The following is a 13,864-nucleotide window of genomic DNA, read 5'->3' as shown; positions in this document are numbered from 1 at the left end:
GGTTTTTTCATCTCTTTCTTGCGAAGTTTTTTCAATCCTGTAACTCTTTTGTTTTGTATTTCATTTTATGCCAATGTCACGTATGTGTACACGGCTAACACTGTAGGGAAAATTGCGAGACTAGAGCGAGAAAACGACGCTTTCTCGCAATCAGTGAGAATCTGTTCACTTATTCTCACCGCTGTCGGTGAAAAAAATTTAATCTCCACTGGAGATTGGTAAGAAATGCACTCCTTGGCGAGAGTCAAGTGTGAAAACAAATTCTCACCGGTGAGAATGGAAATTCTCACCAAGTACAGTGAGAATTGAAATTCTGATTTTTGCCAATGAATGGGGAGTCTTGCTGATTCTCGCCAATGAACGGCGAGTCTTGATGATTCTCGCCAGTGAATTTCAATTCTCACTGTACTTGGTGAGAATTCTATTCTCACCGGTGAGAATTTGTTCTCACACTTGATTTTCGCCAATGAGTGCATTTCTCACCAATCTCCAGTGGAGATTAAAATTTTCTCACCGACAGCGGTGAGAATAAGAACAGATTCTCACTGATTGCGAGAAAGCGTCATTTTCTCGCTCTAGTCTCGCAATTTTGTCCTATAGTGTCAATAAATATAGGTGCTTATAAATGCTAGGTTTTCCAACACTAAAACCGTATAAAATAACCAATTAATTATATTTTCGACACTCTACCGCTAGCGAGCCGTACCTGGCACAAATCTATTGTCGTTACATAACGATTTGCATGGTTGCTTCCCGTCAAAGGAACCTGGTTTCTCTCTGTTGGCTGAACAGTGACAACAATTAAACCATCCGTGTTCATGTCCTTGTTGGTGTGATACGCCTGCATTGTTATAGTCTGTATTCGCACAAGGAAGCTGGAGAGTTCAACACTATTACTACCATCGCGGAGTGACACTGCCGCGGGCAAAGGTCATGTGACCAGTGGCCGCACGAGACTTTCACTTTTCACAGTCCACAAACTGACTCCACAGGGCTGTGCACATCAAGCTGATTGCCGCAGTAACATCAGTGGCGAACCGTGGACCCACTGTGTACGAGATTCCCAACTTCTTGCCATAATCGGGTAGGTGATACCTTTTTGACCAAATCCTGAACAACTAGTTTTAGCGAAGCCCTTCAACTTTTTTTCATCCTTTAGAACATACATGTATTGCTGAAAGGACGGAATTACACAAACATCAATTATTTAACACGAATTACCTGTCTTCACCATCGACGCCATGTAGTCACTTATTAAGTATTTGTAAATCCGATTTGGGAATTGTAACCTCGTGGATCGAGACACGGACAGAGATTTGGGTAGAGAAAAAATACTATATAGTATAGTAACTCGGAGATTTGAACGATTAAGAAAAACCATTACATAAGATGCCGTGTGAGGTAATTGTGACAACAAATTTGTCCACATCTTGACTCCGCGCTCCCTTGCGTTCGTATGGCTTATTACAAAGTATGCCAAAAAGCTCGGCGAGCGATAATATATGATTAAACGAAGTTGCTGACGAAAACGTGACTTTGCTTATGGATAAAGTTTGTTCCTACATCCTGGCGTTAACAGGGAACTTGAAGATAATGCCAGTTTCCTTACCTTGAAACATCATTGGCTTCATTTAGCCCCTCGAATCGTACAGATAGTTTTTGTACAGAAAATATCCTGCTGTTTGTAGCATTGGTTGAGTCAAACATACCAACGCATGCGCGTTAAATTATCCGGAAAATTCAACGAAAAACCATCTTTTAAATTAAAACGTCATTCAGAGAACAAAGACATCATCTAAAGGAGGAAATGAAGCAGTAAGAAAAAAATTGAAATTAATGAACAGTTTACTTATCTAAGACAGCTAGCTCAAAAATACGAATGTACTTCGCTTCCCTGACGATTATTTTTGATTGAAAATTAGCTTTTTGAATGCCCCTGAATTTGCGCCGTTCCTAAAAGCAAAGGATCGCTGAGACCGATCGATAATAAGAACACATCCGATGAGGTAAACCAACATTGAGCAGGTACTTGTGGGGAAATCGGGCAAAATCATTTGTCATTGGGAAAAACTGGTATAGAATACTTGAATAGAGGATAGTCATTTTTCAAGAACGATCATTCATTGCAAAAGGGTGATCAGAACAAAAGTATGTACGCTCCCTTTCAGAAGTTTGAGGTCATCAAAGAAAAGGCAAACCGCATCTTCAATGGCATCAAAATTTCATAAAACGTTCAAGCATTATAGCCATGTTTTGGAAACAGCAGCTAGTCCTTGTCTGTCAATTACAAGATGAATGATCGAGTTCATCATTGTCTTCTCTGTCAAGAGATGCACAACAGATAGATACGCTATTAGTGCTTACAATACCACGTCAATGTACCTAACTAGTATTGTGCTCCCGACATGCCAAAAGCTGACTCAACCAAAGCTTACTCAAATCAGAAAGACTGATACATTTTGCAGAAAGTCTTATAAGCCCTAATCTTTGCTTTCTTTATATTACAGATCGATTGTCGTCGCTTGACAGCGAAAATGGTGATTCACGCTTTGCTTATCATCAGCGTCGTAGGTGCTGCATTAGGATTGACAGAGGATGAAATCGCAGCATTTGGAAGTCTGGGAACAGTGGAGCATAACACTGGCCTGACTGGCAGCATCACCATCACCGCAGATGGGGCAACTCTGATCGTTCGGGCCAACGGTATCCCAGACACTGACACGGGAGATTTTCTGGGATTGAATCAAAATTCAATCTTAGAGCAAGAATACGAGTACCGTATTCCAGCCGAGCCATCGATTGCAGACGAACCAAGCTGTCTGCCCATGGGACCTATTGGTTTTGCGACAAATGGAGTGCCTTTCTTCAACCCCTTTACGGCAGAGGGTTATAATGCTGTCGACGGCCCCTTCAAGGAGATCTTTGACCAATGTGATGGCCATCCCGACCCGCACGGGCGCTACCACTACCACAGGATTCCTGACAGCTGCTTTCTAACGGGAATGACCACAGCAGAACTGTCGGGAATAGTTGGTGTTGCATTGGACGGTTTTCCTGTATACGGTCCCTTGGACGAAAGTGGCGCTGAGCTAGCAGAAGATGATTTGGATGACTGTGGTGGACGATACGTGGACGGAAAGTATCGTTATCATGTGACGTCGTTCTATCCATATTGGATTGGATGCTATAAAGGTAACATTCTTCCCGACAGCGGACTTCGAACGAATGGACGGGAATGTTACTTCGCCAGCTCCGAAAACTTCAACGGGACAGCAGATCGCTGGCCAATCGAGTGCATGTCTGACGAAATGTTGAATGGTGGTGCAGGAATGCAACAGCCAGGGATGCAGCAACCAGGAATGCAGCAACCAGGGATGCAGCAACCAGGGATGCAACAACCAGGAATGCAGCAACCAGGGATGCAGCCACCAGGAACAGTGCAACCAGGGATGCAGCAACCAGGAATGCAACAACCAGGAATGCAACAGCCAGGAATGCAGCAACCAGGGATGCAGCAACCAGGAACAGCGCAACCAGGGATGCAGCAACCAGGAATGCAACAACCAGGAATGCAGCAACCAGGTATGCAGCAACCAGGAACAGCGCAACCAGGGATGCAGCAACCAGGAATGCAGCAACCAGGAATGCAACAACCAGGAATGCAACAACCAGGAATGCAGCAACCAGGAATGCAGCAACCAGGGATGCAGCAGCCAGGGATGCAGCCACCAGGAACACCGCAACCAGGGATGCAGCAACCGGGTGGGCAACATGGTAGAACGAATTGCCCAACATCAACGTACACTCCTCCAAAAGGAGAACCCGTTCCGACTCGTGCTTCTGGTGTACAAAATCAGGGTCAAACCAACGACGGAAGTGTCGCAGCAGCTTCATTCGTTAACGCAAACATAGTCTTACTTTTCATGATGTATCTCTTGGTCAGACTTGTATAACTTCTGAGCATGCTCCGTGTTAATTTTCGCTAATTGTCTCGCGTGCAGATGACCGACATAGTAGTCTGTATATAAGTATCCGTTTGCTGACAAGAGAAGCTATTTCTTCTGAAAAAATATTTATGATTTTATTCTATTTACCAGTACGTCTTTTACAATTGTTTATTCGCATTGTAAACGTCCTCATGAAAAAATATAATTTCATTTTTGAAGTTGTAATAACACGATTGGAACTAATTTGGGATAATTGGATGGTGAAGTAATGTCGATTTAATCTGGAAGTGTAAGCTCGTCTGTTTTTCTTTTCAAGTCACACACTTGTTTTTATGAGTAATTTGTAATATCGGAACATTCAACTTTAGGGCACCTAACATTTTTGAGAAATTTGAAAATTATAAAGATCCAATTATCCAAAATTAGTTCCAATCGTGTTTAATTTATTTACTACGGTTATCACGTGACCCTGGTCAATCTCTTGTGCATATAGTTGAAGCCCTCAACCCTATCCCTTCAATATCGACATAGACGTTCTCTTACGGGCCGGATGAAAAAGCCGCTACTGGTGTCAGCTACATAAATGCAGCTTCGTGGCGCACTGCTCTGTTCGTAAATCTTGTAAAGTTCAGATATTATAATTTTGATAAACAATGGTGGTATTGATCACAGCAAAGACAATGTTGAAACTTGAAGACTTTGACAGCACCAGTAATCTAATACAGATTTCTTTATTGTAATGATACGTGTCATCACCAAGAAATCAAAAGTTGGAATAAAGTGATAAAGTTTGGTCTTATAATAATAAAGATTTAATTTGTTTTTTAAATTGACGAAATGGACACAAAGCCAAGCCAATCATTGTGATTTGTCTTGAAACATTGTGTCACGTTCTCTCGACACAAAATGTTGCCCAACATTTTGAACGAATTACCCTCAACACGGTATTAGTCACATCATTTGAATACTTGTAATTTCTGTCGTCAAAATTACGAATTAAGGTAGAAGGCTCCTCGGGGGCATATATACGGATTATCGAAATTTTACAATATTTTTCTGGTCTTTGGTCATTTTTGAAGCTCTTGCAGTGCACGAAGATTTCGCCGGCTTATTTCTGTGAAAATCGAAAATTTAACTTTCACTATGTATGATGGAGTTAACACATGATGGATGGCAGCCATTTTGAATTTCAAATATCGGTAAATTCGAGATATTGGATTCTCCAATACCAAACTTTCAAGGCGACTCAGAATTTTATTCTTGATTTTGAATGAGAATGGTTGAAAGTTTTCTTGCGGAAAATTTTAGCAAAAGTTCCTAAACACAGGTAACTGTCATTTGCAAACGCAACACATGTTGCGAATAATATTATGCAATCGTATCACACCACAGGCGGCCCAGTCACTATTAATAAGCTTATTATTGAGTTTTTCTCACTGTTTTCTCTATCAGTTCCTGTCCTTTTCTTCATCACAGTCCCTCCATGGATATAGGGACTATGTCGTCATGCTCTGACTGATCGAAGTAAATAAAATAAAATAAATGGTTATATAACCTAACCTAGTCTCTTGACTCTTTATTCATTTTACACCCCATTACAAGGACGTTTATTTCTCATATACACATCTTGTAATTAATTAGTCAACACAACTAATTATGCTAATCCGTGGACTTATCAAGGGTTGGTCAACATTGGAAAGATAGACATGTAAATGAAAACCTTTCCTATCTTTCGCGATGTTGACCAACCCATAAAATCCCTGATAACTCCACGGATTAGCATAATTAGTTGTGTTGACTAATTAATTACAAGATGTGTGTATATGAAAGATAAACGTCCTTGTAATGGGGTGTAAAACAAATAAAGAGTCAAGCGGCTAGGTTAGGTCTTATTGTCATTTATTTTATTCACTACGATCAGTCAGAGCATGAAGAAAAGGAGAGGAACTGATAGAGAAAATTGAGAAAAACTCAATAATAAGCTCATTAATGGTGTCTGGGCCGCCTCTGATCACACACGTTGACACATGAAACGACTAACATACAGGTGTTAATAATGGCATAACACATTGTACATCATAATTGCGTCGAAAAGACATTTCACATTGATTTTCTGGACTTAAACACTAAATTCTTCTTAAAGGAAAAAAGCGGAAGAAACATTGTGAATGACAGCCAAAAAGCAGAAAAAGACACATTTGATCACTAAATCACCACCGAAGTCACTGAAAGAATTTCTGCTTCCAGGGTCCACACATCCATTTCATTTGTTGCATGTTGGTTGAGCGGTCGGTCAGAAGGCCAACAGGTAAGACCAAGGGTTTCACACACCACCAAGACTTGCCTTTAGGCCTCGTCGATCGGCTTTGCCCGGGACCGCTAATCCAACCCATGCTACGATCGCCTGATTCAGTAGCCTAGACCCTCAGGCTGTTCCTTCGCGTTGGCCTGGTGCCTCCGACCACTGTAGTGCACACTCGTGGTGTGTGGACGAAGGCCAAAAGCAGAGCCTGGGATCCAGGCTACTGTTTCAGGGACTCATGTTAGGGAGCTTTCAGTAATTACAGGGGGGTGGGGGTGGGCCGGGGGAATTTCGCAAACACCTGTACCGTAAAATGTGACCCTTCCCCTATCCTCCTGTCTAAAATGTGACCCTCCATCTTGTCCGACATTCTAAAACTTGACCCTCCCCCCAAAAAAACCACTGCGGTATTCTCCCCGGGAATAACCAAATCAGTGTCAGCTAATTTACATAACAATTGGTTCAATTGTTATGTTAGGGACAAATTACAGAGGGGAGGGCTGGTGTTTTTGGAGGGACAGTCGCAATACCCGAATCACTACTTCCAAATGAAGGCCGTGTTTGCAATGAATTGTGGGAAATAAAGCTTAGGTCACGGGGTCATTCGTGCCAAAGTGCCGGCGGCGTCCCTAGATACCCCATAGGGCGCCATTGTTTTGCAGCAAATTCAAAGTTGCAGTGAATCACGGTAAGCTATTTTTCGTTATTTAAACACAAAACACGAAAATTTACCAACATTGTCGAAACATCAACAACGTACAAACCTCTCTGTATCAGTATTTTTTTGTGTTTAACCCCAGCGAAAAATGAAATTCTCACTGATTGCGCTCCGCTGTGTGCGTAAGTCAGTTTGCACTGTCGTCTGCTTCAAGTTCAACCGCCATCATATTACATGTATAAGACTGCGGTTGCTGACAGTTCAGAGGACCTTAGATTTCATATCAGAAAGAAAGGAGCCATATCGAACTTAATATAACATATAAACATAATCCTAGCTTTACAATAAGTCGATTGAGTGTTTCTTGGTCATGAACATTCATTCTGAGTCCTGTACTGTTTACATATAGGCCTAAGTTTAGTAAGCTTATACTGTAGGCTATACATACTTGCGGTCGCGATCCCTCATTAATTTGATAAGTAGACATGCCAAAAGATGGAATAAATCTCTGAACGCATCATTCAATATGTTTTTTCAGATGTCACACAGAAACTGTGCCGTTTATGGGTGTGCCAACAGTGTCTATCACCTCAATAAATGGAAGGACGGCGTTTGTGAAATACACGGCTGTAACCGTGGCACTCGCTCCTGCTCGTGTACACCACCATTCACCTTGTTTCCTTTCCCTACTGTGTCTCGGGATCCAGATGCTAGAGCACGCTGGGTTAGAATGATAAATAGGCAGGGCTCTCGTGGAAGTGTTTGGCAACCAAACTATAATTCAAGGGTGTGTTCCAAACACTTTGTTTGCGGAGAACCGACCACTCTTCATCCCGACCCTACTCTGGATTTAGGCTATGATTTGCCGGTAGTTCCAACACGACGGGCCCCGCCGAACAGAACGCCATATGTGCCAGAGAAAAAGCGGAAAATGAAAACGATACATGCAGAAGAAGTAACCAACGTCATTCAAGCTAACAACGTCGATGGAGACCGTCAGGACGAAAATGACAGTGCCAGTGCCGAACTACCCGACGCAAAGCACAATGCAAACTTACCTTTAAATCATGATGAGAACTCTCAGTGTGACGATGACAATTATGATCCAATGCGTTATCATAACTATGACAATACTTGCACTCAATGCCGGATCAAATCCAAAAAAATATCAAATCTCAAAATCTTAATTTCAAAACTAAAGAAACGGATTATTCAATATGAGGGTAAGCTAGTCGAAAAGGAAATTAAGTCACGCAAATTTGGTTATGACCGAAATGATAGCGATAGTAAATGTAAGTTTTATACGGGTATCGAAAATATAGCAACATTTCAAGCTTTATATTGTAGAAATTAAGGGACTGTTCCCAAAACTTTACTGGAAAGGGCCTGTAAAATTATCCTCCAAGGTGCCACGCCGTTTTTCAAAGTCACCGAAGAAGTTTGGCCCATCAAGGAAGTTAACAGGGAAGGATGAATTTTTACTCTTCCTTATGAAAATCAGGCTAGGTCTCCTGCATAGGGATCTAGGTTATCGGTTTGGTATTTCCCCTAACACAGTCAGTAAGATTTTTTTAACTTGGCTTAGATTCTTATCCAGAGAGTGGGGTTGTATGTTATTTAATCCCCCTAGATATGTAGTGTGGCAGCATCTCCCCAAGAAATTTTCAAATGTCCAATTTAAAAATTGCCGTCACATAATTGACTGTACAGAGATTTTTATTGAAAGCCCCTCGAGATTTGCGTATCCAAGCTGCTACCTGGTCCGACTATAAGCATCACCATACAATTAAATACTTGCTCAAATATTGTCCAGACGGGGGCTTTTAATTTTGTATCCTGTGGTTGGGGTGGCCAGACTGCCATTTCGTCAAACACTTCAGCTTCCTCGACATTATCGAAGCACAAGACATGGCCATAGAGTAATGGCAGATAGGTGATTTCAAATAGCCGACGAACTTGTCATTCGCCATACTCATTTATACATAAACCGAGCTGTAGGGGAACAGAGCAAATGTCCAAGGCCGATGTTCAAAAAACAAAGAAAATCGCAAATCGGAGGATATATATTGAAATGGCAATCGGGAGATTGAAAACGTTTCGGATCTTAAAACATGAATTGCCTGTTACATTGGTCCATCATTTAGATGATATTATAACATGCTGCGCCGCCCTGTGTAATATTTACCCCTTTGTGTAAATAATCATTTTGTAGATATTGCAATTAAACCAGTTTTGACATGATATTTATAATTGTACTTGCAGATAATTCCATATAGAGAAAAAAAAAATAAAAATATATATATATATATATATATATATATATATATATATAATATTATATATATTGTCTGTCTGTCTGTCTGTCTGTCTGTTTGTACACTCACGCGCATAAGTTAGTCAATAGGTCAAAACACATTCAATTTAAACAATCTAACGTCTCACCGTCTTTTAATTTACGTACTTAAGAGCCAAAATATATTGTGATTTCTGGAGAAACTAAGAAAATTATCCCTTTTTTTCTGAAATCATTACAGAATATCAATTTATCAGAACAGCCTATATTATAAATTACACGACTGGCAAAGCCATGTTTTACCTATTTTGCGAAGATGTTCCTTGGAACAAATGAGGCACACTTTAAATGCACCCACATATTACAACTATGACATTGAATACTACGTTGAGTAAACATATCAATATCTTCTTCTTCAAAGCAAACTTCCGAACACATTGGACATACAATCATTTGGTCTTCAAGGGCAGATCTCTTGTTTGGCCGCCATGAAGTTGAAACGATGGTGGCGCGTACACTAGAAAGGCCCGGTCGAACTTAACTCTGCAGCTCAATGTCATTTGCACATGATTGAAGAGCGCAATTAATTCGACATGTGATAACTTTTACAGCTAGATATTTAAAGAAAAAGTAATCAAGTCTTTCGACCATATTAAACCAGCAGCTTCGATCAAAACATATCCTCTCAAGATGATAACCATGTGACGTGAACACGAAACTATCACACCATTTGTGACCAGTGACCCCCGTTTGTCCTTGGACCTGAGCATAATAGGCATGATTGTGCTTCAGCATAGTTTTGCCATCCACCATTACAAGATAGTCTGGTTTGCCAACCTTGGGAGTTGTATGGGCAATACTTCTAGGACACTTTATTTCCACATGTCCCTGTCCACAGCATTTACAAGAAACTATCAAATCTGGGGTGCCCCCTAAGTATGGTCGATTCTTATCGATAAATATCCCACATTCTCTAGTTGTAACCTCATTATGCTCCTTACTCATGATTTCAATGTACTTTTGTTTTGCAATTGGTTCCATGTTGCGACCATATTTCAGTGCAGGTAAGTCTGGATTAATCGGTTTATATCCCATGAGCTTAACTACCAAATTTTGTGTTTCTTTCGATCGGTTTGATTTCTCATTTCTTATGGTATTAATTTTTGTGAAAACGGAATAGAAATTAGAAGCTGTAATCCTACCAATTCTTACTTCATGCCACATAGCACTTTCATTTTGTAAACTTGTGTTTTTTTCAATAAAATTAAGATCTTCATCAGAATACTTTGGAAATGAATAAGAAAGGCACGTAAATTAGTTTCTACACTGTGTTCTTTGTTGACAGTAACTTTAGCGAGATCTGTCAAGTTGATAATCCCTGTACAATCATAATCTGCGTCGAGTGTATCAATTTGGTCCCCGACACCAGACAAGTCACTCTAGGCATTATTAGTGCTTTGAACATTGTTCACAGATACTTTTTCAAACATAGTCAATAAACATGCATTGGAAACAGTCTGACGAAGTCGATTGTGGAGATCGTTTTTCATCATTTGCAGGTTGGTACCTCTCAGGAAGTGGAAAAAATAAGCACTTTCTTGTGTCGACGAGGGTTCTCTTTACAGTTCCTGAAACAGAACAAAAATGTAGACGAGATATTTCAAAATAAATCGTATATGATAGACATATAAGCTAACCAAAATATGAAAAATGTCAATTTATAAAACTGTCTGGTCGAGTGATAAATGACAAAATACATTAAGTGAAAGCAACTTCGAACTCACATAAAATACATTATTTTCATAACCTGTCAAAAGCGCAACAAATCTATTCTCTACAAATATATTCTCTATTTACCGACATTTCTCTCTGTGACATTTCACAAGATTGTGTGCGTTATAAGTCCGAACAAAAAAACTGTGCTGTTCCGATAACCGATCTACCCTATTTTTTACCTGCCGACCCCAAACTTTTAAAACTACGTAAGATGAAATACCCCGTAAAATCACGCGTTCGTTATTTGGCATTTGATTATTGCTTGAACGAGCATGTCTTTTGTTTTTTTCCTTCTATGAATGTGATACATTTTTCTGGAAATGTTGTAGCCAGCGTTTGACCGCCCTGAACCGCTGAAATGCATATTTAAAACAAAATATTTTGGAAAAAAAACTCCTGCCGACCTATCTCCCTATTTTTGGAAACCATGTTATCGGAACCTCACAATTTTTTTTGGCATAATACATTACATAACATGAGTGGGTGATACAGTGCACCTGGTGGCAAAACAACTTAAGCCATAATGTGTTATCGGTAGGCAGCCTACATTTGTCAGAAATAGCAGAGAGAGAGAGAGAGAGAGAGAGAGAGAGAGAGAGAGGAGAGAGAGAGAGAGAGAGAGAGAGATACCACCAGAACTACTATGTAATAATTAATATGACAACTGAAGCAACAACGATCACGTGATTATTTTACTAACCTTTAGCATTATATTTGGCTTGTTTGAAGTTCATTTCCTGTACTCTCATAGGATTTATGTCTGTTTTCTTTTTAGGTACGTTCCATCTGCAGTTTACTTCGGTGCATGTTAGGTTGTCATTCCAGTCCTATTAGCGGCTTCTACTCTGAAGAGCAAAGCGGTCACGTGGCTACAAGTCTCACCAAGACTTAAATTTAGAGAGAGAAAAAATGAAAAATTACATTCAATAGCCATCTATTTTACTTTTTATTTGATATTTCGTGCATGAGCCCACATAGCTGCTAAAGATACACTCTGGAGGATGAGGAGAAAACGTTTTTCTCTTTGTCTGTGTTCAAACTGATGCTTACTCGTTGGTTTATAAATATTCTATCCATTAACTATATATATATATATATATATATATATATATATATATATATATATATATATATATATATATACATACATTATATATATGTATCCTTTAATCATTTTGATTAAGAAAAACAGTTCGTATTCCCATAAGCAGTGATCAGTATGATTTCAGTGATTTGCACACTTACCCAGCGGTACAGGTGCAATATGCAGAATGGATCGACCCGTCCATCTTTACACAAATCCAACAGTCATGTGGAGGACAGCCAATTCGTTGAGATGGTGTGCACTTTCCACGCAAAAAACACATACTCCTTATCAGCAGAAGTGTCAAGGATGAAAATTTCTTTCATCCAGTCCGCGTGAAAGTACCGAAAAGCTTTGCCCTCTTTATATTCATTTAACATTCGTTTTGTTAGGTCAATGTTTCTGCCAGGGTGATCGATCATGACAAATTGACATATGTCATTGAAATAGACAGGGGGCCACTTTTTCATGCCACCCTCTGATTCTCCTAGCCAGCCACTTTCCAAGCCACTTTCATGGTAAGAGGATCGGCTAGTTGACCTGTCGTCGGTGTAGAAAGCAGAGTGAAGTACTCTTTCTGCTTTTCTTTGAGAAGTTCTAGCTGGCTCTTCAGGACTGGCAATTCCATCTCCCAGGCCGCATACGCTCTTGCAACGAGCATTGCCTTAGTTCCATCTTTTTTCAGTCCTCTCTTGCCAATGTACTGCTGAAGTGCGCTTACAGTCCAAGTTTCAAAATCTTCTGGTGTCGTAGTTGTTTGACACTGTGGCAATCGTTCTTCCATGTTTGTAATCATATCTAGAAATAAAAGAGAGACATGTACCTATAATGGCGCACCTATACGTATACAGGACACAATACCCGTGCTGGAAAGAGTTGGGTCCAAAACCCTCTAACATTCAGAGATTTATTCGATCTCTAAATATGTCTACTTTATCGTATTGCTGAGGGATCGCGACTGCTGTAGCGCCGTTCGAGGGTAACCGTACGTAAACAGGACCCGGAATGTTCATGACTAAACCAAGAAACAGTCAATCGACTCATTGTAAATCTAGGATTATGTATATATATTATATTAAGTTCGATATGGCTCCTTTCTTTTGATATGAAATTTAAGGTCCTCTGAACTGTCAGCAACCGCAGTCTTATGGCGGTTGAACTTGAAGCAGACGACAGTGCAAACCGCACACAGCGGAGCGCAATCAGTGAGAATTTCTTTTTTCGCTAGGGTTAAACAAAAAAAATACTGATACAGAGAGGTTTGTACGTTGTTGATGTTTCGACAATGTTGGTAAATTTCGTGTTTTGTATTTAAATAACGAAAAATCGCTTACCGTGATCACTGCAACTTTGAATTTGCCGCAAAACAATGGCGCCCTATGGGGTAACTAGGGACGCCGCCGGCACTTTGGCACGAATGACCCCGTGACCTAAGCTTTTATTTCCATAATTCATTGTAAACATGGCTTCGCTTTGAAAGTAGTGATTCGGGTATTATCACGCAAGAATTTTTGAAGAGATATGGTATTTCATACATTTTAGGAAGGGTCACCATATTTTGTGCAACTATAAGAAGGCAAGTTGTGGCTGATTTAGTGTTTCATCCAAAAATATCAAATCATAATACATGGAGTCTATCAGGCAAATTATTGACAATTTACCCCCACAAAACATGCTATAGTCTGTATTTTATATATGTTTGATAATGTATTTAAATGTACTTTGCTTGAATAGGGAAGTAAAATGAAAATTTGTGTACAAGAAATTGATTTCTGAATTTCATCTAAAAAGTTGGTTCACTATC

The 13,864-nt window shown here is 39.9% G+C and overlaps 1 protein-coding gene across 1 annotated transcript; it reads left to right on the top strand.

Annotated features, from left to right (window-relative positions):
- Nucleotides 1-867: 867 nt before the first annotated feature.
- On the top strand, nt 868-4,752 carry LOC139137555 (uncharacterized). The gene is made up of 2 exons (XM_070705720.1): nt 868-1,084; nt 2,508-4,752. Exon 2 carries the CDS (start codon nt 2,535-2,537, stop codon nt 3,951-3,953), a length of 1,419 nt encoding a protein of 472 aa, XP_070561821.1. The 5' UTR covers nt 868-1,084; nt 2,508-2,534; the 3' UTR covers nt 3,954-4,752.
- Nucleotides 4,753-13,864: the final 9,112 nt, after the last annotated feature.

Source organism: Ptychodera flava, chromosome 7, assembly GCF_041260155.1.
Source record: "Ptychodera flava strain L36383 chromosome 7, AS_Pfla_20210202, whole genome shotgun sequence".
NCBI lineage: Eukaryota > Metazoa > Hemichordata > Enteropneusta > Ptychoderidae > Ptychodera > Ptychodera flava.
Note: the sequence above shows the minus strand (reverse complement) of the source record. Positions and strands in the feature narration are given on the sequence as shown.

Coding starts and splice junctions, on each gene's coding strand:
- LOC139137555 (XM_070705720.1), top strand. CDS start 2,535: ATGGTGATTCACGCTTTGCTTATCATCAGCGTCGTAGGTGCTGCATTA.